The sequence below is a fragment of the Typha latifolia genome, chromosome 14 (assembly GCF_019914945.1).
Source record: "Typha latifolia isolate L0001 chromosome 14, TyphaL0001v2, whole genome shotgun sequence".
Classification (NCBI taxonomy): domain Eukaryota; kingdom Viridiplantae; phylum Streptophyta; class Magnoliopsida; order Poales; family Typhaceae; genus Typha; species Typha latifolia.
The window spans coordinates 9,765,482-9,792,582 of NC_133099.1; the positions used below are offsets into that span (position 1 = coordinate 9,765,482).

A 27,101-nucleotide genomic window follows, 5' to 3' on the forward strand; every position below is an offset into this window, starting at 1 on the left:
AAAAGATCTGGTTGTGGTAAATGTGAGTTTTGTAACCTAGCAAGCAAGCTAGTTACTGTCTAATTAATCTTCAGTTACATGGAGAGTGGGGGCCGGGTTTTCGTGTAATGCTCACATCATTAATAAGTTAAGTTGGGTTGGATGAAGGTGCCGGTGCACTGACACGCAAAAAGAAAAGAAAAAGAAAAGAAAAGAAAAGAAACCAAACGAAAAGAAAAGGAAAAAAAAAAAAAAAAAAAAAGAAGGAGAAGAAGAAGAAAAGAAAGGTGGGTCTCATATATATTAAAGTACAGAAGAAGCTATAGAAGCTAGGCACTCCCTAAGCACACCAACCCAACATATATCGCCACATCGCAATCACCACACTCATATAATACTCGATTAGTATTCCCATCTGCAAGTGCGAACTTAAGCGATCGAGCATGCTCGGCCTCCTTGGTGTAAAAAGCCAAAGCAACAAACCAATTTGGTGGGCCTAACCCCCTCCTCCTCTCCTCTCCCCTCCTCTTCTTTTCCCTCTCTCTCCTCTCCGGGTGCTTTATAAGTATCTGCTATCTAAGCCAGCACCTTAAAAATTCCTCCAACTCCTCCAACTCCTCCTCCTCCTCTACAAAACTGACAACAAACTCCTCTAACTGATCCATATCCTTTTAAATCAATCATTCCAACTACTCACTCCATTGATATCATCGATCATGCCGCCGCACGAGCCTGAGTCGACTGGTGGAGGCCACCGGAACGAGCCTACTATGATGAACCCCAGGGTGGTCGTCTACCCGAGCCCCAGCTCCAATAATCCGCCTCCTTCCAATCGACCATGTCGGCTTCGGCAAGCAACCACTGTCTATCCGGTCATCCTCAAGGTTTGTCCAATTGATGGATTTGGCACTAGCTACTACTATATATGATATTGAGTATATATATATATATATATAAAATACATAATCATCTGCATGCCAGGTACCCTGACACTGCACACCATCACAAATATATACCATGCTTGTGTTGTTATCCGTACGTACATGCAAGACAATATAATTAGTTTCCAGACTCACACATATATATGCGTGTGTGTGTGTGTGTGTGTGTGTGTGTATATATATATATGTATGTATGTAGAGAGACAGAGAGAGACAGAGAGAAACAAAGAGAGACAGAGCGAGGAGAAAAAAAAATGGTTGTGTTGTGTTTATAATGGATGTATATAAACATATGGGTTAGTTAATTGATTGATCGATTACGCATGCATGCATGCATTTATGTATGTGTATATGATGCAGTTCGAGGAGGTGGTGTACAAGGTGAAGGTGGGACAGAAGAATGAAGGGTGGGGCTGTTGGGGTTGGGGCACCGCGGCTGCAGGGGCGAGGGAGAAGACTATATTGAATGGTATGACGGGAATGGTGTGTCCCGGTGAGATGCTGGCGATGCTGGGTCCCTCCGGGAGTGGAAAGACCACCCTCCTCACTGCCCTCGGCGGCCGCCTCAGCTGCAAGCTCCTCTCCTCCGGTAAGATCACCTACAACGGCCAGCCCTTTAACAGCGCCATGAAGCGGCGCACGGGCTTCGTGGCCCAGGACGATGTGCTCTATCCGCACCTCACCGTTTTCGAGACGCTGCGCTACACCGCTCTGCTGCGGCTGCCCCGCACCCTGAGCCCCGCCGAGAAGGCGGCGCAGGCGGAGGGGGTCATGCTTGAGCTGGGCCTTGGGAGGATAGCCAATTCGATGATCGGCGGGGTCCGAGGGGTGAGGGGCGTCTCCGGAGGCGAGCGGAAGAGGGTCAGCATCGGGCTGGAGATGCTGGTGGACCCCAGCCTGCTGCTCCTCGACGAGCCCACGTCGGGGCTGGACTCGACGACGGCGGCGAAAATCCTGGGGACGCTGAGGAGAATGGCGGGGGAAGGGAGGAGGACGGTGGTGGTGACCATCCACCAGCCCTCCTCCAGGCTCTACCACATGTTCGACAAGGTCCTACTGCTCTCCGCCGACGGAAGTCCCTTCTATTACGGCCGCGCAGCCGATGCCCTCCCTTACTTTGCCTCCATCGGCTTCGCCTCCTCCCTCTCCGTCAACCCCGCAGACCTCTTGCTCGACCTCGCCAATGGTACTACTACTTTCTTGACCATTTTTCTCTTTACTAGTTAAAATATCTATAGACACACAACTAATTTAGAGGAAATATTCTTTTATTAAGTCCTTGGTATACCAATACTATAAACCTGTGAGTGAGTAGCTAAGAAAGGAAGTGAGAGATGGATAGATACGATCGCTCGTCGTTGCTGCTGATGAATACTTGTGGTGTATACATACATGAGTATGCAGGGCCGGCCCTACATAGGTCGAGCCACTTAGGAGAAGCTAGCTTTAGATTAGATGGGTTTCGGCGTGGTAGAGCAGCACTAGTCGCCGTCGTCGTCGTCGTCGTCGTCGTCATCTTCGTCTTCGTGATCTTATAGGTTATTTGATCTTTTTAGGGAGAAGCTTTACAGGAAGTGGGTCCCAGGGGAGGGGAGGGGGGGGCAGAGAGCACCATGCCGTTGGGCCCCGTAGTGGCAGCCACCACTATGGGAGGCCACTATCAGAAAACTGATGATACGCTTCCATCCTTTCTTCCTATCTAGTTCCTTTCATTTTACAATTCCTTTATTAGTTAATTCTCCTTGGGTTGGGAGTACTGGAAGTTCATCGATATCCCGCAGGTCCATTTCCAAAGTTAATATATTCCACCATCTCTGCCAATTATATGCAAGTGGACCTCTTCTCTTCTCTTCATCTAACTGTCCCTATTAACTCTTCCAGGAAAGAGAAAAAAAGAAAACTTGCTCGCTTTTTTAAAGAACCGACCCCTCCCTCGTATTTTGTGCCTGTCCCCACGAATACTACGTGTTAACTAATTAGCGATGCATCACCTATGCGTATGCCTATGCCTATGCCTATGCCCATTCATGTCAGTAGTTAGATTACATGCAAAAACTTAATTCAACTATAGCCAAGATGGAAGCAAATTAATCTAACTTTAATTGTTGCAGGGATCGCACCTGATTTGAACCATAGCAGCGAGAATGGGGATAACTTTGGGAGCACGGAGAGCGAGAAAAAGGCGGTCAAGGAGGAGCTGCTCTCCGCCTATGACCGCAACATCGCCACCAGACTAAAAGCCGAGCTCTGCACCGTAGATCCAGCCAATTATGGCTACAACAGAGATATGGCCAATGCTGGTATATATCTTTATCTTTTTCTTGTGCACCTTTTCCCTTTCTTTCTTATGTTTTTGAGCTGAGTGCGAGAAATTATTGCAGCGAAAAGAGTGCAATGGAGCACGAGCTGGTGCGAACAGTTCAGCGTGCTCCTGAAGAGAGGGTTGAAGGAGAGGCGGTACGAGTCGTTCAATAAGCTAAGGATCTTCCAAGTGCTCAGTGTCGCCTTCCTTGGAGGCCTCCTCTGGTGGAAAACCCCACCCTCCCACATCCAAGACCGGGTACACTAATTTTTTTAACATATACATTTACATTTATTCTCACCAACTCCATATAATTCTAGTGCATGTAATCAACGAGCAAGTTAGCGTAGCAGCTAGCTAATAGAGGACAAAGAACAATCCCGTCTTCCAAGTTCTTACACAATATTCTCCAAACTGTGAGATTGATGATAGACATCCTTCCGCTCCTCCTAACATGCAAAATTAATCCATTTATATTGACCCTCTCCCCTTCATATATATGCTTCACAATATCACTGTAGCCATGCAGGTATCCACAGTTCTTGTTATATGCATATTTCCGGGGCCCCATCTCTCCCTGACCGACACTGCACATATATTTCCTGTAGCCATAATTTCCGGAAAAAAATTTTAAAAAAAATTTGTTGTTGTTGTTGTTGTTGTTGTTATGTACATGTTTAATGTTCTTCTGTACGTGCTTGCCATTCTACATGCAGACTGCGCTCATCTTCTTCTTTTCCGTATTCTGGGGCTTCTTCCCCCTCTACAACGCCGTGTTCACATTCCCACAGGAGCGACCGATGCTGATCAAAGAGCGCTCCTCCGGCATGTACCGCCTCTCTTCCTACTTCCTTGCCCGCACGGTGGGGGACCTCCCCATGGAGCTCGGCCTCCCCACAGCCTTCGTCATCATCATCTACTGGATGGGAGGCCTCAAGCCCAATCCTGTATCCTTCTTCCTCTCCCTCGTCATCGTCCTTTACAGCGTCCTGGTCGCCCAGAGCCTTGGCCTCGCAATGGGAGCCCTTCTCATGGACGTCAAGCAAGCCACCACTCTCGCCTCTGTGACCACCTTGGTCTTCCTCATAGCTGGTGGCTACTACGTTCAGCAAATCCCTCCCTTCATTGTGTGGCTCAAATACCTCAGCTACAGCTTTTACTGCTACAAGCTCCTTCTCGGCATACAGTTCAGTGAGAACGACTACTACGAGTGCTCCAATGGAGTCATGTGCTCCGTCGTCGACTTCCCTGCCATCAAATCCGTAGGACTGGGCCACATGTGGGTCGACGTCTGCATCATGGGCCTCATGCTTCTGGGTTATCGGCTCGTCGCTTACTTGGCTTTGCACCACCTGCAGTCCAGGTGATCAAACGGCAGCCTCATATCATATATGAATGCCATCCCTTCACCCACCACTCCTCATCGATCGTTGCCTTTCTCTCCGGCATCAAACTAAGACACCACAGTGAGAAAATGATCAAAAGGATCATATATCCTCCTCCTCCTCTTCTACTTCTTCTTCTTTTTCTCTCCACAACGAGGAATAACAACATTTATCTTAAAAAAGAAAAAAAAACAGAAAAGGAGAGAGGAACAACAACACTCAGCTGAAAGTTGAAACTCCCACAGATGAGTACAATAATCAGATGCATCAAACTATTCTCTCTCTCTCTCTCTCTCTCTCTCTCTCTCTCTCTCTCTCTCTCTCTCTCTCTATTTATATATTTGTATGAAGAAGGAACACAACGTACTGCAGGAAGACAGCATCCAGCAACGTACTGTTCAAATTTTGATATTATCATTAATAAAGGACTCAGGAAGACTGTCAAAACTTTTCTCAGAAAACAGAATCACTAGTAAGCGTAACGGAGTATATATCTCAGAACAAAGATGACTTCAAAAAGCTTTCCGACTCCCGAAAATGCTTTGCTATTATTACTACTCAAAATTTCTTGGGAAACAATTGATCGTAGGTTTTTGTGGTATAGGAGCCGTACATATAAAAATGTGGCGGAAAAAAAATGAAATATGAGTTTGGAAAGGCAGGATGTGAAAGTATGTTAAATGGTGCAGGACAGTATTTATAGGAATATGTAAAAGCTTACGATATCAAGTACTGCCGCAAATTCTTTGTTCTCTTCTTGCTCTTTAATTTCCGAAAAGCACATGACTCAATTTGCCTAATCCTCTCCCTGCTCACGCCCATCAACTCTCCGATCTCTTGCAAGGTTTTCATCCTTCCGTCCTCCAGCCCAAATCTCCATCTTATCACTTGTTTTTCCCTTGGATTCAAAGTATCCAGCACCTTATTCAGATCATGTCTCATGAACTGTTTGATGAGTATTTCTTCTGACGTCTCCGCATCAGGATCTGCAATCACTTCCTGTGAAATAGTGCATAAAGTTATTTATGACAGACTACTAGGAATATAACATTTGAAGGTAGATATAGGGATCACATTCTCACAACTATGTGTTGTGAAAATTATTCTCAAAAAGATAAAGGGATTGTGAAATGATAGCAGACAAACCGATGGCTTTAGTGTCTGATTGATTCCAATTTTTTGGTCTAGGGACCTTGGAGCTTTAGGGGCTAACATTACTAATGCAAGCCTCTTCATTGACAGTCCTGTTGCCTCTGCAACTTCTTCATAATCAGGATGCCTTCCATTTTCACTGTACAATTGCTTTTTAGCTTCCCGCACACGATAAGTTGCATCGACCATGTGAAACTGCTCCATCAATACATTCACAAGTGAGAAATATCGTAAAATTAGAAGAACCAACTAAAAAGAAACATCAATGTCTATCATGACTAACCTTTCTTGAGGAACTTTCATATTTATTCACATTTTTTCTATTGTTCACAAAGGAGAATACAGCAACCAAGTTAGTAGATTCTCTACGTATTCAACTTTGCCCCACCTTTTCTTTTTTGCTTCTTTCAGAGTATAGATTTCTTATTTGTCATGGAAGATGTGATACAAATAAAACTGAAGGCTAGAAATCACGTAGTCTAAGGATCATCATTCAAAGGGAACAGAAGCAACAACAAGATCTGCATTGTGTTCATCAGTACAAACAGAAAAGGCAGAAGACTTTTCTTATTTGTCGCATGAAATATAGGAAAAGAACACAAGAAATTAAATAATCCAAGGGTTGCAACTCAAAGGGAACAGAAGCAACAAGAGAGAGGCAATCGGTGATCTGTACTGTATTCATAATCAGAAATGGCAAAATGATAGATGCTGACCCCTTTCCCCATAATTCTGATTGAGCTGGTACGAATCAAGAAATTGAACTCCAAGAAGTAAAACATGTTTTCACACCATGTTAGGGTAGCATTTAGCTTTCTCATTATACATATGGAAATATGCAATACATATTCATGCATGTCTGAAAACATATACATATGTATATGAATATATATAGGTCACTTACATCACCAATTAGAAATTATCAAACCCTCAATGCTATCATCTCCCAAAGTAAGAAAATATTTCATCACTTAAGAAGTAGCATATATTATTCTCTTTTGTGAATGTTATTTTATGATTGTACATGTGGACCAGCAAGATTGAAAATTGACCAGGTTTTGGTTCATTAATATAAGGGAAATACATGAATTCTGATGCAATGATGCACGTAAATAAAGGTGAGTAGAATATACTGGCAAGCGGATTGTCCTAGATTGTTCTGAAAGAGACTTGCGAACAGATTGCTTGATCCACCAGTGAGCATATGTTGAGAACTTGAATCCCTTTGAAGCATCAAACTTTTCAGCACCTTTTACCAGGCCCCGACATCCTTCCTGTAAGAAAGAGCACGATTAAAATGTTGAAGCTGAATTCAGAATAACAGAAACTGCATTTTACGGGAAGCATAAGCAATCACCTGAACAAGATCCTGAAGGTTCATCCCTGCACCCTGATAGTTTTTGGCGATAGAAATAACAAGTCTTATGTTACTTTTGATCATTTTATCCTTGCAAAATGTACCATGATTCAAGCGCTTACGCAGAGTCTTCTGATCGACTCCAGCTGCTGCTGCCCATTGAGCAAATGTGGGTTGACCACCATTACGTTTTGCAAGTTCCTCTTGGAGCCTTTCCAGTTTTAAGAGGTCCTGCACACATTTCATTTTCAACAGATTAAGCTGGAGTCACTAATAGCTATTCTCATATTTCAGCTGCATTTTCATTCAGTACCTAGATATAATATTATTTCTTATCCAAAAGCTTTGTTGTTTTATCTACAGCAAGTTACTTGAAGCATTATCATTTAATGAATTATAGCACTAATCATTTACAGTTCATCAAATCATTATGAAAGTATCTTTCTACTGAAAGAACTCTGAAAAGATGACAGAAAAACTACATAGATCAACTTCTTTTCAATATTCTTCTCCAAATAAAAGAACAGATGCAAATATCTGATATTTTATTATCCAACATCTGATATGAACTAATGGCCAAATAAAACTTTGATTTCAACAATGTTATATTGTGGAAAACTTGTAGAATTTTAACTGAAAAACATTTAAAAATTAAAATGACCTTGTTCCGCAGATTAAGCTATGTTTTCTGTTTTATCCTTAGAAGCTAAACTGCCAAGTCAGGAGCAGTTGTGGAGAATAAAAACAACAATAATACATCCAAATGAAGTCTTCAACATCTTAGCATAGCAGATTTTATATCTCAACTTGGTTTCATGACATCTACTCACAAACATCTCCTTAGTATATATTTTGAGTCTGGAAAAGATTTGTAATGCAGTGGCACTAACCTGAATTCCTTCCGACAACTCCAGTTCTTCAGATGCTGTTAGAAGCTTTGTTGTGCTTGTTGTCCCCCTCAAGTAACGTAATGGGTCTGTATAGTCAATCTCCTGAAAAGTGGACCGCCTTTTCTTTCCAGATAAACCGGACTTCACAGGAATAACACTAACATACTTCTCGGTTGCTCTTGCTCTTCTAGCTCTTCTCTCAGTTTGACGTCCAGATCTCACAGCAATGCTCTGTGTATATTCCAATTCTTTAATTTCAACTTCATCATGTATTACATTAGACAGCTCGGTGTCCTTTAAAGGATCTCGGACCATATTTTCATCTTGGGTTATACCTTCTGTTGTGGTAGAATAACTAATAGTGCAAAATGACTCCATTTCAGTGAGCTTGACCCTCTCGAGCACGGTATCATCTTTAGATATTAAATTATCTGGCTTCTCCAGCCTCTGCAATCTGACCAATGGGTCATTTCCAGCCATCTGAGCAGCATCTTTTGCGACTTCAGCTGCCGCTCTAGCAAGGGAAACTGCTTCAGCAGCTGCTGCAATAACTGCCTCTTCACCAGTAAGAAGCATTTCTGTTGCCAATGGTGCTTCAATATTGGTCTGCAAGAATTAAATAGGAAAAGGAGTACATATAGAAGGCCACTACAATAATATGGAGGAGTATCCAATTTGGCATGTTTAAAAAAATAAAAGGAAAATCTCTTGCTTCATTATTATATTTTACTCTCACGTAAATGGTGGCCCCATTTATTTAGTTGAAAAGAAGGAAAACATAACCAAAAGAATATCCGATTATCCGTAATGTTTGTTCCATGGTTTGAAGTTTTGTTTGAAACCAAGATGGTTTGCCAAAATATTTCACATTTCAATCCTTATCCTATTCGAAATTGCCCCCAAGCTAGCATCCAACAGAAACAATCCTAATAACAAATTTCTTAATGTAAGTTTTAAATTCTAAGTTGGATTTGACTTGAATCCAACATGTACCTGATCAATATTAAACTCATTGCTTAAAATTTATTAAATTTTGTGTAATAAATTGAAAAATAAGATAAAGGAGACTGCTCATCTAATGACATACTATCAGAGAATTGTGATTGAGGAACATAAACAAGCTTGAACTTTCATGTGCAAGGGGGCTAAAGCTCTAGAACTGATGCATAAAGAAAAGAATATTCAAATTCTGCAGCTACCAGATAATGGAATTCAGTCTAGGGACCTAAAAATCATTGGTAAAGTAAATAACTAGAATTCCTCGGACTAATCTACCATGTTATAGAAGGCAAATTAGATACTTGATATGCTGCAAGGATTTTTCTTTTATAACAATGCTGCTTCCTATCTTTCTGCTTAGAATTCTCAGAAGATTTGCTTCTCCAAGTTTGGTAATTAATATGTCATTGCAAGCAATCTTCTACATTTTGACAACTTTATAGCAAGCATCAGACTACATTCCAATGTGCCTATGTGATAATTCTTGTTTATAACTTTCTCGACTAAAAAATGAGTAAGTACAGTGAAAGCAAAAAAATATTCGGCACTAGATGTGAAATTACAGAAAAATCAGAAAATATTCAGCACTAAGACATGCTTTGTAACGAAAGAAAACAATCCTCTATACAAGTTCCCAAAGCTTCTCCAAAGACAATTCCTAACCTTTGTAGGCGGACCAAGGGAACCTACATAGGACAAAGGTCTCGTAGCAGCCAAGAAGGTTGGATGAGCTTCCAGTGAAGGCAAGCGCTCGACATTAGCTACAGCTGCCATGGGTGTTAAGACACATTGGCTCCGAAAAGACACAGAGTCTCTGGCCTTAGCTGCACAAACCAGAACTGAACATGTGCGGTATTAACCAGCATCAGTCCACTGATCAGATGAGGATGCCTTGTAGAAAGGAGGAAACAAGAAAGTAGAATAGAAATGTAAGTGTAAGTTGTGTTGGTATAAGTTATAGCTACATATGATTGTGAACAAGTGGTGTTAAGTGCCGGGTGCCTAGATACCCTGACAAACAGATGCAACCATCCTGGGAGGCTGGAGCACTTTTCTTCCTCTTATTTTCCATCATTCAGCTTTAGTACAATTACTGGTGATTCTGATCTGTTCAATTTGCAGATATTACGAATCCAAGAGTCAAGTTGGTAGCTTTAGAAGGATAAACAAAGAATGAAATAATAATAATAATAATACTGGCAGTTGTAGGTGATTAAGCTTTCACATCAGCTGCCTGCCCCATTATGTCTTCCTCCTCAAAGCGGAAGGGGAAGGGGAAGGGGAAAGGGAAGGGGAAAGGGAAGGGGAAGGGGAAAGGGAAGGGGAAAGGGAAGGGGAAGGAATCCAAGAAAGAATTAAGTCAAGAATCCAAAATGCAAATTACTTTTCCTACCCCGGATGGAAGAAAGCAAGGGGAGAGACATAATCTCTAGCATCGCGTTTAAGATCCTGTTGACTCTCTCCGAACAAGAAGGAACCGCGCCATTTATTGGAAACTACGTGGTAGGGCATTGCTCTTAAAGATGCAAAATGGGACAAAAAAAATGGAAGGGAAATCTGCGAGTCTATGCAACGAAATTAAAAAGAAGAAGAAGAAGAAGAAGAAGAAGAAGAAGAAGAAGAAGGGATTAACCGTACAGGGGAGGGATTGGAGGGAGGGTCTGAAGTGATGGGAGGGGGAAGGGCACTTGAACTGCGGCACCAGGCACGCCATCCTCCTCCTCCTCTTCGTCGTCGTCCGAGAGAGAGAGAGAGAGAGAGAGAGAGAGAGATGGATAAGGGAAGAAAGAGCCAAAGAGGAGAGGGGTGAGCTAGTGTCGCTTGCTGTGACCGAGTCTGTATGGTGAGCTAGTGTGGCTTGCTGTGACCGAGTCTGTATGGCTTGAGTGGGGTTGGATTAAGATCACGTCCACTTAGGATAGGATGGGCATAGGCATAGGCATAGGCATAGGCATAGGCATGGGCATGGGGGCGAAAAAGTGAATAACCCTGGTTTGATTGCTTTTCTTTTATGACGCACGGTGGCGGCACCATTCTCATTCCTCTGTACGCCAACTGCCCACGTCTGCAGCACGTTTTAGAATGAAAATTTCCTAACTGATATTCTTTATTATATTTCTTATGTCTGATTGATACGTCGAACATCAGGGTCATTCTCATTCCTTTGTTTTTGTACATCCCTCTTTGAAATACCCGATTAATAGGATACATACATAACATGTTTTCAACAAATCCACGTCTGAAACCATCAACCATGTCCATGCGATATTCATATAATATGACATCTGATCTGAGCAACTCCATCGGTATTCGGTACCAATTTCTATATCATGCAGCATGTCAAATGAGATCAAGGAACTCAATCACTGAGGAAGAAGGACAGCGACGAATAAGAACATGAACTGCACCCAAAAGGCTGTACAAGTACAACTCGGAGTTAAGCTCTGGGGTGGGGGTTCTGCAAGATTGTACCAACACATGACAGGCAATTACTAATTCCTCTCTGGTGGTGTATAATGGAAGTATGTCAGAACCCAAAGCATCTCTTTGAAGACAGACCATTAAAGATGCATAAAGCACTTTTTTTTTCTTTCTTTTTTCTATTTCCTTTTTAAAGACAAGTGTACAGGGGAAGGAATGTGCATCACACCTTTCACGGCAAAGCAGCATTTGCAAAAAGAAGAAGAGAACCATATTCGCACTAATGCATGCAACTAGTGATATCCCCCTATGCTTGGCATGTGCAAGAAATACCTTTTCTCACATCTTTTACAAACAAAACAACATCTTGAAAACACAGTTGGGAATTGCCTACCTTCTTATTCTATCACCGTATTTTCTTTTCTTTTCTTATTTATAAATAATGAGCCTAGTCCAATTATAATTTATATATAACTAGAATGTACAATAATTATAAGATTACTGAGGGAGATGTTACAAGAGAAAAGGTAGTAAGGTAATCATTTTCACCAAAAGCCCGCTCGCTCCAAAGAAAAAGTCTAAGCCTCCATTTACTCTCAGATTTATTTATTTTTTTTAATTTTCAAATACAGCTCCCCTTATTCCAGCATACTTTATACCAAATCAAGGGTGTTTATATTAATTTTGTAAAAACTAAAACACATATTTTTTTTTTTTAAAAATCTTTATTTTATATCACATCAAATATAATTATTATATTTTTATTCTAAAATATATAGTGAATATAAGATTAGTTATTCCTGGCTAATCTGATCTTACTCTAGAGAGGCTACATTAATCATATATTCTTGCATCCTATAACAAAGTAGAGAGAGATGTGCAGGCCACCGAGCCCTTTCCTCTACAATTGGGCCATCACTATAGCTTGAAGAAAAATTATACGTGATTTTGGAAAAAGTCTTGATGCATTTATCCCGGGTAATTTCCTATCCATTAGCTGAGATCAAAGTAACATTATTTCTTCTCCTTCCTTTCACAAGGCAAAGAAAAAAAAATTATTATCGCCTTTAACCAAAATTGCTTGTACCTTTCTCGATGGGACTTCTTCGAAGAGAATTTTATTTTAAGTGGGCTCTAAGAAAATCCCTAATAGTTAGAACTGTTTAGATAAAGGAGCTTCTTGGCATCCGGGGAAGGTATTCTTTGTTGTTGGGTGCATTTATGAAGTATAATACTCTAGGCATTATTTGGTTTGAGACTAAGTCCCAAACTTGATTAGTTAGTTTTAATTTTTTTTAAAAGTAAATTTGATTAGATATGAAAAAAAATTTAGTTACTGAACTAGTTTAGAAGTTACTAAACCGATTCAAGGAGAGTTCCTAAATTCAAAGCAAATAAAGCCGTAGAAACTTGTACAATACCACTCCTTGATCTTAAGTCGCATAAAGCATAGTTTGAGACGAAAGAAGGCAATCAGGTAGGTACAGACAACAAAGAGTTGAGATCCTCTAATCATTGATGAGAGCATCAAAGCCATCGAGACTAGTCATACCTTCTCAAATCTGAAGAGCCTAGGAAGGGTTTGTGAAACAAAGGTGTCAAACATGAGGGGGAGTGTAATCAGATGCGAAACTATAAAGATAGTCAACTGCAAAACTTGGAAATATGGAATCTCAACCAGTGGAGATGAGGAAGCGATTGAGCTTAGAGAAGATGGATGAGGGATATTTGTTATTCCAAATTCCTATCTCAAATAGGTTGGACACTATCCGTGCAAGGAGTTAAAAAGATTCCCTCTCTAAAGAACAAAGAACCAATATTATACTCTAGGCTAAAATGAATGGAATTGAAGTCCTAACTAATGCACCACAGGTGTCATCATTTGGGATCAGGGAGTCAAGCTCTGCTTAGAAGGCTGCTTTGAGGTCAGCATGCACAGGTTCATACATTAGTAATTAAGCATTTATGATTAGAGATGCATTGTAGAAGAATGACATAAAGAGAGAATTGCCTCCCAATCCTAGAAATTCTAGAGAAGGATAAAAGATATCAATCCTATCCTCTAATAAGGTAAGATTCCTAATTCCTTCTCCCATGAGGGTTAGGTCAATATCCGCAATTGTGATCCTAACTCATAGAGCTAAACATTGTAAGTGAGAGGAGAGTGGTTCTAAAAAAAATCAGCAAAAGCACCTGGGCCTACTCCAGAAGAGCTGGCAAAGGATAGGATCAAACCAAATGAACCTCTTATAGAGAATGGCCTACTTCTCAAGGGAAATAGAGGGAGATTGGTGTGGGTCCACCTTAAGCCCAACTAGAAGAAACAAGAGAGGCCTTGACTCGAGCCTATGGGTCAATGATAGGGCCCATCTCAAAGGAGATTGTAGAAGATGGACTTGAAGCGACCTCACACAACAATATTGGGGCTCTAGAGTAGGTAATTCTGAATGACTTGACTTAAGGATATATATAGGGGCACACAGAGGTGATAGAGAGAAATTGCATGCTAGGAAAGGAGGGTTCACCTACGCCCAAATCGGGTATGAGATAGCTTGTAATGATTAATGCGATCAGGAGGCTGAAGCAATAATATCATGATATGCTAGCAAACAATAGGGTCAGGGTCGATGTGGTCGTAACAATAGGTGAATGCTGGTTAATCAGGCTTCGAGTGATTTTTGGGAAGGTTGCATGTGAGATGTCATAGATCTTGTTGCCCCTCCAGTTGTCGTACTCAAGCACTACGTCCGTAAGGTCCTCCACCCTAGATACACAAGTCACTTACCAAATAAAGTCAATGATCAAGGCAATGATTATTAGTCTCAAAATCAACATCCATGGGAGCAATTGCACTAGACTTGGACTTGGTGGATGACGGGGGTCAAAGTATATGAGGAAGGCCAATATTAGTAAGAATGAGAAGGTGGTTGAGAAAGGTGAGGGTGATGAAGACTATCCCTCTTAGGTTTGAATATGGGCTTGCCTCTTTGGTTTCTTCTTAGCATACTCATTGAACACTCTATACTACTAGACAAAAAGAACCCTTCATCTAGCTAGCAACTTGAATGTCACACCAAATGCTTGAAACCCTCGATCACAGCCCAAACTCTCTTGAGGATGCGAGACATTCTCATAGTGAGATGATAACTCTGAAATGAGTCATCTTATTCCTCCAATAGCAACCTAAGATACCTTGGTACAGTGGTCTACTGATCAAGATTTGAGGATGAAGTTCACACTTAGAGCTGAAAATCGACCCCTAATGATAGTTTTTGTAATACCCCTAATAATAATAATAATAATAATAATAATAATAATAATAATAATAATAATAATAATAATAATAATAATAATAATAATTAGCGTATGCGCCATGTGCGTGCACTCTAATCGCAGGGCGCGTGCGCTGACTTCTTCTTGCGAGAGGTGGGAGAGAAGTGCGCCGGAGTGGAGCTAACTCCACTCCGCTTCCCTCTCCTCCTCACCTCTATTTAGATCCCTTTCCCTTCGAGATTTGGACGCTTCACAACCTCTCCTTCTTGCTCTTCCACCTCTTCCTTTCCTTTCTCTTCCGAGCCGCCGAAGACCTCGTCGCGGACAGCGGGTCACCGGAGCGCCGGTAGCCAATCGAAATCCTCTCATCTCAATTTACGAGTTAGCCTACATCTCCCCTTTAGTTTAATTTAAATTTTGCCTAGTAAATCATGATTAGTTATGAATATTTTCATTACTTTCTTCGCCAGAGAAATTTGTCGGTCGGCGACTTCGAGTCGACTACCCACCGGTTTGAAAAGTTTCCCCGTTTCAGCCCCTTGTCGTGGGTACTTAATTTGGGTACCCATGGGGCGTGTAGGAGGCGATGCCATATCGCCTCCCACCGTCGGGTTAATTGGACTCAGGCGGCCACCACTGGCGGTGGTGACCTCTTCACATGGAAGAGGTGGGTACTCGAGATGAGGGCTTCGAGCCCATCTTTCACTGCACTAGGAAGCTCCATGGCCACCGACCATGGAGTTCCTCAACTCTTACCATCGACCACATTGGCCAATGGTTCAAGCTCACCTGCAATCCAAGTCGACCTCGTCAACTTGGGGAGCCGATAGTGCTAGGGTGCCGGCGACGGGGATTACCGGCAGCATCACCACTTTTCTTCTTATTTTTTCTTCTCATATGTTTTCTTCTCTAGGAAAGAGACGAGGAGAAGGGGTGGGGGTTGGGCCAACCCCCACCGCATTCTCATCTGGGCTATGGGGTGGGCCGCAGCCCACACCCACGAGCCTTTTCTAAGGCCTCGGTAAACTGGGCTCTTGTAATAACCCAAATAATAATAATAATAATAATAATAATAATAATAATAATAATAATAATAATAATAATAATGTATAAATTAAAAAAAGACAAAAAAAAAGAAAGAAATTAAAAAAAATTTTGGTGTTGCATGGCACGAGGGCGCCACGTGCGCCCACAATCGCCGGCCCGGCCAACTGGGCCGGGCCAGCTAGCTACGGCGGGCCTCGTCGCTGCCGCCATTCCCCCTCCTCCACCGCCTTTCTTCTCTCTCTCTCTTTATGTCTCTCTCTCTCTTTCTCTCTCACAGATTCTCTCTCTCTCTCCCCCCCTTTCTGTCACATATTTTCTTGCCGACGCCGGCCTACCGCCGCCGTCGCTGCCGTCGCCGCCGCAACACCACCCTCACCGTCTCTCTCTATAGCTCTCTCTCACTAAAGACTCATTCTCTCTCTCAATCACCTCTCTCTCTCTCGAGCTCTCTCTTTCTCTCCTTCGCTTATCGACGCCGGCCTGCCGCTGTCGTCGTTGCTGCCGCCGCCGCTACGGCTGAGGTGAGCCTCCCTCTTCTTCTTCTTCTTCTTCTTCTTCTTCTTCTTCTTCTTCTTCTTCTTCTTCTTCTTCTTCTTCTTCTTCTTCTTCTTTCTTTCTTTCTTTCTTTCTTTCTTTCTTTCTTTCTTTTTCTTCTCCTTCCTCGGTTTCTGCTCTTTCTTTTTTTGCACAGTGCTGGGCTCAGCCCAGCACTACACTGATGGCAGTTTTTTTAAATTAATTAATTAATTATTTATTTATTTATTTATTTATTTTATTGATGTTATTTATTTAGGTTTTTCCTTCTTAATTAATGCAAATAGATTATTTAGACATTAATTATTTTAATAATAATCTATAATCTTCAATATGATTAGTATTAATTATAATTTGTATAATCAATGATTAATTAGGTATAAATATAAGTAATACTCATATTTATTTATTTATTTATATTTCTAATAATTTATTATACATTATTATTTTGTAACAAATAAAATAATCGACTTATGTATTTTATAAAGTAATGACTACATAGTCCCTAATTAATCAAGATATAATTTAATTATAATTATATTTTTATCTATATTTATATTTTTATTTATAATTAAAAATCTAGCTAGTTGTAAAAATAAGTAGAAATTCTAAAATCCAATAAGTCATCATATTTTACTCAAACGAATTGTAATGGGATAAACAACTAACTTTATATCACTTGAACATTTTCAGATCCCGAACCCCTTATTTGAGGCTCCGTGGACCTTGCTAGCGATGAGTATCACTCGGTTGATGGGCGGATATAAATGATACGTAGTTTGTATCTTCTGATCAGTGTGAGTAGTCTTATCCCCTAGACGCATTTCTCAAATTATGTTATATTATATATTATGTACATGCATGTTTTGACCTCAAGCATGATTATATGACTTTATCTAGAGATGATTACAGTCGAGTATATTTTTATCATGCATAGAATTATGCTGATTTTGGATGAGTATGATGATGATAAATAGAGATGATTATACTGTTATGACTTTGTGTCGGAATGATTTCTAGTATGAGTGTGCATGTGATAGACTAGCAGGAGTATGCATGTGTTAGATACATGGTTGGAGTTTACATTGCATCATTTTTTTCTTGATTCCTATTCCACATAAATTCTTGTTATGCATTGACTCGTTATCGTACTGGATATATACATGTGATCTAGCATTTAGAAGGAGAACATGAAATGTGATTGATAGGATAGTTGATAGAAAGCGTGGGGATACCCGAGTAGGCGCCAGGGTTAGGGGTGCTTGGAGTGATGATTATGGTCGCTGATATGCGATATCTCGTGGCCCTTGTCCGAGGTCAATTAAGTCTGTGCGCACAGACAATCGGACACATGCCGTTTGCTAGAGCATATGTGGTGAGTTATCCTCACGAGGTTTCTATCAACTATGTGGGGTGCCTGGTTTGGATGGATGTTGATACCCTTAGCGGATGGCAGAGTATGGTTATATTTGAGATACTCCTTGCGGTACCGGGTGTTGACTGTGCACAGTGGTCTAGTATGATGATATTATACCGAGATGTCGATGATGATTGTGATGTTGAGAAATGCATATGATTTCATTATTATCTGACATACGTGATTATTGAGTGGTCAATATACACCATATATGATTGCATTTGATATCATAGTATGGTCATAATCGGCATGCATCATGTGTCATATTTGAGAGAGAGTTGTGATGATAGTATAACATTGATATTTGTTTACTCATTGTCGAGGATTATATAATTTTATCAGTTATGACATATTATCTATTTTTTATTTATATTATTAAAGATACATTCACATATTCATTCATGACATGATGCTCTTTCTGATTCATATTATCCAGTACATGATTTACTATTTGTTTGGCATCACTGATTCGGGGTAAAGTCTATTCACTGAGCCTTTTTCTCATGACTCTCTTATTTCTTTTCTAACCCCCTTAGATATTTGGTACGTGATAGTGATTTGAGATATCTTGAGGAGATATTTTAGAGCGAGGATGAGGTGAACTATAGACGTGGGTTGGTATAGAAGATAGTTTGACCAGATATTGAGTTGTACTATTATTTGATGTTTATATTTTATTGTATCAGACGATGATTTGTATAATACACGTCAAATTATAGTGTACTTGTGTATCTGTTGTTTAGTTGTATCTTGATGGTTTGTTGTGGCCTGTGTAGATCCTGTCAGATTATGTAGTGGTCTAGTGTATATTATTGTGGGCTTGGATATTCATATGTTAATAAGTTTATTTGGTTGATAGTATGATTTATTTGGTGTTGGATTATGTGAGCATGGATATGTTAGCAGGCAGTATTTGATGATGTCATGATTGTATGTGCACAGGAGTGTATCTGTGCGTGATGGGCCCCGCTTGACCTGTCGCGTGCATCGCGCGTGCTGTGTGGACGCATGGGCGTGCACGTGCCCGTGCTGGGCGGGAGCGTTACAGCTCTGGAGCCCAATCCACCACCTTAGAACCTGGTGGGCAGCGGTAGGCCCGCAACCTACCTCCTCACCTTGCTAGACTGGGCCCTTGAGTCCAGTCCAGCACCTCTTAGAATCTGGTGGGCTATGGTAGGCCCACCTCCTCACCTTGTTGGACTGGGCCCTTGAGTCCAGTCCAACACCTCTTAGAATCTGGTGGGCAGCCCACCTCCTCACCCTGATGGACTGGGCTCTTGAGCCCAATCCACTACCTCTAGTCTAGTGGGCTGCAGGTAGGTCAGCAGCCCACTCTCTCTCACCTAAGCATGCTGGGCCTTGAGCCCAGCCCAACCTTAGACCATAGACTAATTTATTATTAGTATTTTATTTTTCTTAATTCTGTTAGCTACATAAATTGTATTTATTTTATTTTTCTCAACCATGTTATTAATAAAATTAGGATTAATACATAATTAAAATATGTATTTGAATTTATTAGTCTTTTCAATTATCTTCGATACTTGCAAATGTGAACGACTCTAAATGACTTTTTTTTAAATTAATGCAAAATAATATATTCGGACCTAGAAAATCAAACTTAATTTATACAACAAGGTAGTTAGTCCTATAAGTTCATCAATCTTATGTTTATTTTATTTATAAATTATTAGACTCATTATTGTGTGGGAAGGATCTCGAAATTCAGGAGGAGCCGACTGATTAGGAGAGTAAGACAGATTCTAGAGATATCCCAAGTGAGTATAATCCTATAATAATCTACAAAAAATGCATACTTATATCATTTCTTACCTGCATTAATTAAATGTCATTTCTTACTTGTAATAAATTACATGTTATTTCACACTTGCATTAATTACATGTCAATTCTTACTTGCATTATTTATCACTTATTGCACATATATGATAGACTCTATGCATTGTTTATAATACATGTTATTTTGATGATTATGTTATAATAAATAATAGAGGTCATGTAACCACGTGCACGTATCATTGTTAGTTAAGTCCCAACTAGGCAGTGCCCTCTCACCCACTCAACCCGGGGTTAAGGGTAGAGTGTATTATATAGTATTATATTAGCGGTCTACACTTGAGATCGTTAGCTGGTAAAGTATTCAGGTGATTACACTGCCCTAGTTGGTGACTAGTCTAGTATGATATTAGAAAGATGATTGAGAGGTAGAGTTGTAGTTCTAGCGGTACCCGAGGACGCAGGGTTATGGCGTTTATCGAGCTGTGTGCTCTTACCCGCTGTATGTGATGATCCTGCTCCGTGTGATGATTTACTAGAGCAGTGTTGATGGGCCTATGACTGGGGTCCTTAGTTTGGTGGCCATAGAAACCAGTCATATGCAGCGTCGCCAGGCATGTATAGGCGATAATACCGCTAGATAGCTAGTCCCTATCAATTTTATGATACTTTGTGAGACATGTCATTGTGACTCGGTTTTTGTGTAGATTTTTTATGTAAATTGAGCTATAATGATGAAAGTTATTAAAAGTTGTAATGTACACATTTCTTGACATGTTTATGGGTTTGCATTTCTATTTATCATGCAATACATTATTCATAGATTACTATTAGATTTTACTTGCTGGGCCCCGTGCTCACCGTCATTTTAGTGGAAATAATTCATAGATTACTATTAGATTTTACTTGCTGGGCCCCGTGCTCACCGTCATTTTAGTGGAAATATTTCAAAGCTAATTATGGAGGATGAGGATATCGAGGAGTAGCAGATTCATTTCCCTATTTAGTATTGTTTATTCTGTTACATCTAGTTGGTCTTAACCCCTGCAAGGATATTTATGTTTAAAATTTGTGTTTGGACTTATATTCCTAGAGGCTTGTTGAGGCCTGTGATAATTGTAACTTGGATTATTGGTTGGATTATTATGATATTTCTAGACTTATCCAAATACCTTGTGAGATTATTTCACTGTCAGGTCATGTGAGAATCATGTGGAACTCTCCACGTGAGGAACACGTGAATTTTGGAAGTGGGTGTTTCAGTTTTTCAAAGGAACTCGAGTGAAAGAAGGAGCATTATGAACTTCCCTTCCCAAATCTTCTTCAACCACTGCTTCCAATAGAGAGGAGTCTTAACTTAGAGAGTGAGAGACCATCACCAACTTGTTAGCTAGAACTATCGTAGAATAAGTCCCTGGAGAAGGTTTTTTTTTAACAACAGGAGAAAAAAGAGAGGTAGATTTTACATTCTTCAACACTTTTAGGGACATTTTTAGGGATGTCCGACACCATTGAGAGATGGGACAAAGAATCTTTTGTGTCCAAGACAACCACAGCATAAGCAATGTAGAGTATCTATGCAAGAGAAAGTATGGTGGTCTGCAACATAGTGAGAATACTTGTTGCCTAAGGAGGAGAATGAAAAGTAGAGAGACAAAAATGCTAGTAAGGTGAACCATGCTTGATCCACTTCTTAGATGAAAATGAGGGACAAAACAACGTGATAGGAGAAAATAAATAAGTTTGCTTACGTGTAAGCAAATCCTTTGAAGACAGTAGAGAAAGTGAAAGAAAGCTTCTAATCAACCGAATGAAAGGTTGCTTCACAACCAGGGTTACAAAAGAGAAAGGATACACCGTTTAGTTTTCCCTTTGTGAGTATTGCAGTAGTTAGATTTCCTTGAAGGCTATCACACAGAAGACCCGTTGGATGGATGGTACAATCAATAAGCACATTGTTCTCATTTGTATTGACATAGGGAGCACACATAATTTCTTAGATGAGCGGTTGTTTCAAAAGTCTGGGCTAGTGACTGACCATATTGTGGGGTTTGACATTGCTATAGGAGATAAGGACGATGCTCAAAGATAACGTGTGTGTGTAGCGACATCCAGTTGCAAGTGTAGGGTCACCACTTCACTTTGGACCTGCACCCTATTGCTTAGAGAGGGAATGTCATCCTTGAGACTCAGTGGCTGCAGAGTCTTGAACCCATCACATTTCAATTTAGTGAGTTATGACTCACTTTCAAGCTCAATAACAAAAATGTATGGTTGGATAGGATTCGATGGAGCTAAGGAGTGAATCTGCAGCTAATGACGGGTTTGCCTAGCCACTGTGACCATTCTACTTGATGAAGTTAGCTCCTATGGAGGCAGGTGAAGGCAACATGATACAAACCAGTTTGACTCGATTCAAATTAGGGTCCGAACAAATTAAGCACATTGATATGGTTCCGCCAGAGCGAGCACTATCCGATCCTAGGGTGGGACATTCCAACGCATAGGACCTGAAACAATTCCTTAGTTAATCATTGTTATTGCTTTGGTTTTATAGTAGTTATTTGCTTATTTGCTGAAGAATAAAAATTTCTAGTTGGGACATTAGAACCCTAGTACAAGATAGCTGAGCCTAAGTGGAGCTTTTTGAGCCTGAAACTACTATCTGGCAATGACTTGGGCCAATCGGGAGCTCTACCAAGTGTCCTCAGTGAGATGCACCTTGGCCTTCACATTTTCTCAACAAGATCACACTGTCTAACTGTTCAACAATAATTATATAGTTTGGACTAATCCACTTCCTTTCTAGATGTAACTTGCTCCAGTAACGAGCCTATCGTTTCTCCTTAAAAGGAAGAAAAGAAAAAGAAAAAAGAAAAAAGAAAAAAATGCATGCACATGTGAAGAATTATAATCTTCTATTCTTTCTCTGTCTCTCTCTCTCTCTCTCTCTCTTTTTCTTTCCTGAGAAACACCTTTCATTAATATTATGTAACTTTAGAAGTTCATTCTGGAACAAACCAATCAATCTCTGACTAGGTCTCACGTGTTATTGAATTTGCCTTAGGAATTGGGGACCACGCACAGAAAATCTCCACGAATAAACGCTGGGGCTAGGAGGAATAAAGATATGCATTATCAATTATCAAACGAGAACCATGCAATCTTGTTTATCAAGTGAAATGTCACAAAGACAACTATACTTTCCAACGAAGAAGCACACGAATATAATGAATAATCTCTTTAAAACCACAAACTCCAGTAGGTTGTACCAGTTAATAAGGTCAAATAGATGCGCTAAAGCATCTGTCACTCATGAAAATAAAGCAAATTCAAGTGGTCCCATATGAAGCGATATTGCTAGCGATCATATAATTGATTTTCTTGTTCAAACACAAAAGACATTTTACCGGAAATTGACAGTAATACAAGATTCACAAATGATCTGAACCACTGATCAAATGAGCTCGGTGCAGATGAAACAAGAAAGCGTACATAAATACCTCACCAGAGTTGGTAAAAAAAAAACATCCTCTGGAAAAAAGAACAGAGTCGTCTTGAGAAGAACGAAGAAAATAAATGACTTCAAACTAAGGATCTCAACAATGAATAGCCCACTCCTTAATCTAAAGGACTAAGAAAACAAATTGCCTTATGTTAGACAAGCATTCCAACACCAACATTCAGTTGAAACGTTTGTGGCCTCAACACTTTACAATTACCCGATCAGCTAGACGCCATCATACCCACTGCCCCTATTTGCCCCTCAAACACTTTCGGAATATCATGAATAAAAGTTCTCTATCCCCAAGAAGACTTGCAGGAGTTGCCTCTTCAATTTATTAGTGTACCATTACGTGTTGTGCATGTTTGAAAATGTCATCAATAATATGTAAATGACATTTCTTCCTTCTTCAGGTGTAAATCAAGCTAAACCCCATCACATCCACTTTAGTGTACAAAGTAGATGAGCGCAATTATAGTGAAAGACTTCATCTGACAATATTCAAACGATTTAGAAACAATAATAGTCAGCTTTTTCATAAGCGATCTATGTTCAAGCCATAAGGTTACATCACTGAAATGAAAACTCCAAGACTCATACTCTCTTAAACTTCCATTTGCACATTATTACACGAACAATTTATTCAACTTCGAATTTGGAGGTCCACTTCATCTTTTCCAACTTACCTGAAGCTCATACACATCAATAGCTCCGCACTTCTCATACACATGATAGATTCCACAATAATAAAAGGTAAACTAGGACCAAGAAAGTACAAAGTGCTCAATCTGATCTGCATATTCGAAAACAAGGTGGTTCTTTATACAAGCACAATTCTATTACACTTAAAAAGGTAAATATATGACGGTAAATTTTATATGTTTCTAGCATTATAATGATACCAAATTTAAGAAAAAATGGAGGAGACGTCATACTAAAAGCTTCTAATAGATAAGATAAATAAAGACATAACATGCATTTTCTAGTTCATTAGATTAAATTTCTTTTAGCTATTCCATTGAACTAGCTCATACTTGGTGCATGACAAAGGTTAACTCATCCTTAAGACTCCTCGATGTCTAAGCTTATACAGACTAAAGAGCATGTCAATCAGAATTCGACGTGTTTGCTTTACATCAAGCATGTTAAAGCCTACACCAGCCTATTTCACCACGAGGCTCAGGCAAAACAGCTTATGCTTCTGATGTCCTGGTTGAATTCTAGGAAAAGCAACTTCTAATAAATTATGTACCATCTTAAAGCTTGTATAAAGTGCTAATTCTAACTAATGGCCCTAAATTCTTTATTTTGGGGGTCGAAAGACACTAATTTGAAGGCTATGCATGCTTTACTGGAAAGAATTCATGTGCTCACACGGGCATTAATAAAGCCTATCAATAAGAACTTTTTTAAACGTTTCAAGGTAATAAAACAAGATGCACGTAGAGTATCTAGAAGATCAGGAAAACTTAAGATAAAATTAGCTAATGCAGGCGTTCATTTGTAGCAGAACATATCAATAAAATCAAGGAAGTCAAGAAAAGAAAACTACACTTCTAACGCATGATATCTTCTTATCCTTCCTCGCAAGTCTAATTAAGAGAGCTAGCCTCTTACATAGATAGCAGACGCACTAATAATTTGCCAAAAGCGGAATGAAGGCGTAGAAGAGCAACAGCAAGTAAGTAAAAACCACAAGGCAGCACAGCAGTAAGCCAGTAAGCACTCCAAACAAAGATAAGGTACAGGAGCACAGAGGATTCCAAGCATCTAATATATCAGGCAGTACCGACGATTGATACATGATAGATAGATTATAGAGTCAATCAGCATCCATCTGATCTTTTCCTCGATAAGAGCTGCTGATAGAGAAATCTACCGTACAAGTGGGGTGTCCGCCACCATCAACATACGACGACATCTAACACGACGCGAGAGACCAGCGAGAGTAATACGCAACACGAATTTGTAAGAGAAAGAGAGAGTTTACTTCTTATAGCTTCCTCGGACGCCAGGTTTGATCTTGGCGTTCTCAGAGGTGTGCGCGGCGTGGAGGTCGACGATCGCGGACTCGTCGAAGGGGATCTTTGGGTGACGAGCATCGTGGTGGATCTGCATGGATTTAACATCGGGGGCGGTGATCTTGCAGTGCGGACACTCAAACTTGGCGTGGCCGCCTTTGATCTGGCCCGTTCGGTCCGTAAGCCCCGCTTTCCCTCCACCGCGACTCGTCGTCGCCGCGTCGATCTTCGCCGCGATCTCCTTCGCCGTATGCTTCTTCGGCTTCGCCTTCCCCGTCATCCTCGACTGATCGGACACCGACTTCCGCTACTTTTATTCCAAGCTCTGAAGAACCCTAACACGACGCGAAGAGGAGGCGCTATATGAGAACAGGAATTGGCTGGAATAAATAAATAATTGTAAAGGGTTTTCTTTTCCCCAACAAGGCCACAATCAACGGTCAGGATCACGGCCTTTCTACGACTCCTACTCTTACAAGTAACAACTTACAACTTACAACTTACAACTTACAACTCGACTTGTGTTTGTGTATGTATATTTTTTTTATTAAATGCATTTTTATCCTTTGCTTTAAAAAAAGTCACTTTATCCTCTTCAATTCTATTTTGTATGATTTAACTACCTTCTCTTTCTCTTTATGAGGTGTTAATCCAAACTTAGGATTACTGGATCCAAACTCTGGATGAATAGTCAAGTGGATCTTTCATATATAAACTAAAGAATAAGTTGAAATTCATCTCTAATTAAGGGTAAAAGAAGTGAGGACTGTTGTTGTTTAAACAAAAATCCTTCTTCTAACAAATATAATGAGGTATTGTTTCTGATTTTAAAGATTCTACTAGTTACATATTAGTCACAAGTATAAGATAGTTAAGTGATGCAAAATGAAATAAAGAGCTTAAAGTAATTTTATGCTAACTAAAAGAGAATAAAATATATTTAATCTTTTCTTTCTTTCTTTTTTTTCATAATTAAAATGTATTAGAATAGCTAATGGCAAAAAAAAAAAAAAAGTTACATCTTAATCTTAATGTTCCACCAATAAGATAACCCAAGCAATCTTTCAACAAAATGGATTGGAATTTAGGTTGCCTTAAACCATCCTAATAAAAGGTGTTACTGTAACACCCCCACCCGGCACGGGCATGTGCATGCTCACGTGCCCACATGCAACAGGACAGAACGAAACACATGTACTCACATTATCAATTTCAAAATAAATCATACTATCATCCAAATAAATATATTAACATATCAATATTTAAATCAACAAAAATTATTTTGAATTACTATATAATTTGACAGGACCCACATAAGCTACCACAAATCATCAAAATACAACAAATACAATTAAAGTAATACCGTCCAACTTGTACAATATTTTCTATTGTACAAAACACGTTCAAATAAAATATTGTACAAGGTGGTAGCTTGAGAAGGAGGACTCAGAGGCAGAGCGAGTGAGTGAGTGGTGTTGGCGGAGGTTGGCTGATTGGGAAAAAAATTAGGAATTTGGGATTATGGTTGTATGAAAAAACCCTCTTGTCGATAAAGAATGACTAGATGAGGTTTGCAAGTAGAGAAGGCTTGAGGGTCTCGACAAGAGGAGGCGTTTAGAGGACGAGTTGGAGGAGGATGAGAAAGACGAGGCAACGACTTGAGGAGTAGGTGGAGGTATGAAGACGGTGGAGGAGGATGAGAAAGACGAGGCAACGACTTGAGGAGTAGGTGGAGGTATGAAGACGGTGGAGGAGGACGAGGGCGAGGATGAGGCGACGACTTGCGAAAGAAGAGTCGACTTGTGAAAGGAGGATGAGGATGAGGAGGACGATGAGGTAGCTTGGTGAAGTAGGAGGATGAAGATGAGGAGGAGGCAACCCGTCGATGAAGGAGGAGGTAGCAGGCCGATGGCTTAAAGGAAAAGGGATAAAAAAAAGTGAGAGATGGAGGTTATTGGAGCTTGGAGTTTAGGATTAGGGTATGAGAGAGAATTGTTTATATATCGAGCTTATTAAGCCGAGCCTAAGTGAACTGGCTTTTGCTCTAGCTCGGCTCTATGATTAATTCAACTCAAATCGAGCC

General features: G+C 40.2%; 3 protein-coding genes across 8 annotated transcripts; 1 reads left to right on the top strand and 2 right to left on the bottom strand.

Annotated features, from left to right (window-relative positions):
- Positions 1-368: 368 nt before the first annotated feature.
- Positions 369-5,079, top strand: LOC140800720 (ABC transporter G family member 14). Its single transcript, XM_073155526.1, has 5 exons — positions 369-863; positions 1,281-2,106; positions 3,032-3,220; positions 3,302-3,480; positions 3,939-5,079. The coding sequence occupies exons 1-5, from the start codon at positions 696-698 to the stop codon at positions 4,587-4,589; spliced, it is 2,013 nt and encodes a 670-aa protein (XP_073011627.1). The 5' UTR covers positions 369-695; the 3' UTR covers positions 4,590-5,079.
- On the bottom strand, positions 3,837-10,853 carry LOC140800721 (RNA polymerase sigma factor sigB-like). Of its 6 annotated transcripts, none has more exons than XM_073155528.1 (9): positions 10,644-10,783; positions 10,016-10,112; positions 9,669-9,844; positions 8,007-8,612; positions 7,117-7,347; positions 6,893-7,033; positions 5,754-5,954; positions 5,329-5,606; positions 3,837-5,001 (listed from the first exon to the last, which is right to left on the bottom strand). In XM_073155528.1, the coding sequence occupies exons 2-9, from the start codon at positions 10,035-10,037 to the stop codon at positions 4,941-4,943; spliced, it is 1,716 nt and encodes a 571-aa protein (XP_073011629.1). In that variant the 5' UTR covers positions 10,038-10,112; positions 10,644-10,783; the 3' UTR covers positions 3,837-4,940. The 6 variants fall into 6 exon arrangements, with proteins under 6 accessions (XP_073011629.1, XP_073011633.1, XP_073011630.1 ...); XM_073155532.1 differs by having other exon boundaries at positions 9,669-9,896; positions 10,644-10,663; XM_073155529.1 differs by lacking the exon at positions 10,644-10,783 and adding an exon at positions 10,203-10,301.
- A 12,653-nt stretch (positions 10,854-23,506) lies between these two features.
- LOC140800858 (protein METHYLENE BLUE SENSITIVITY 1-like) lies at positions 23,507-25,529 on the bottom strand. Its single transcript, XM_073155752.1, has 2 exons — positions 24,988-25,529; positions 23,507-23,790 (listed from the first exon to the last, which is right to left on the bottom strand). The coding sequence occupies exons 1-2, from the start codon at positions 25,296-25,298 to the stop codon at positions 23,781-23,783; spliced, it is 321 nt and encodes a 106-aa protein (XP_073011853.1). The 5' UTR covers positions 25,299-25,529; the 3' UTR covers positions 23,507-23,780.
- Positions 25,530-27,101: the final 1,572 nt, after the last annotated feature.

Excerpts from the sequence above, each read along its gene's own strand:
- LOC140800720 (XM_073155526.1), top strand. The coding sequence starts at position 696 with ATGCCGCCGCACGAGCCTGAGTCGACTGGTGGAGGCCACCGGAACGAG. Across the intron at positions 2,107-3,031 it reads CTTGCTCGACCTCGCCAATG|GGATCGCACCTGATTTGAAC; the intron begins GTACTACTACTT and ends TAATTGTTGCAG. Across the intron at positions 3,221-3,301 it reads CAGAGATATGGCCAATGCTG|CGAAAAGAGTGCAATGGAGC; the intron begins GTATATATCTTT and ends AAATTATTGCAG.
- LOC140800721 (XM_073155527.1), bottom strand. The coding sequence starts at position 10,719 with ATGGCGTGCCTGGTGCCGCAGTTCAAGTGCCCTTCCCCCTCCCATCAC. Across the intron at positions 9,845-10,643 it reads CTCCCTCCAATCCCTCCCCT|TTCTGGTTTGTGCAGCTAAG; the intron begins GTACGGTTAATC and ends GCACATGTTCAG. Across the intron at positions 7,348-8,006 it reads AGTTGTCGGAAGGAATTCAG|GACCTCTTAAAACTGGAAAG; the intron begins GTTAGTGCCACT and ends AAATGTGTGCAG.
- LOC140800858 (XM_073155752.1), bottom strand. The coding sequence starts at position 25,298 with ATGACGGGGAAGGCGAAGCCGAAGAAGCATACGGCGAAGGAGATCGCG.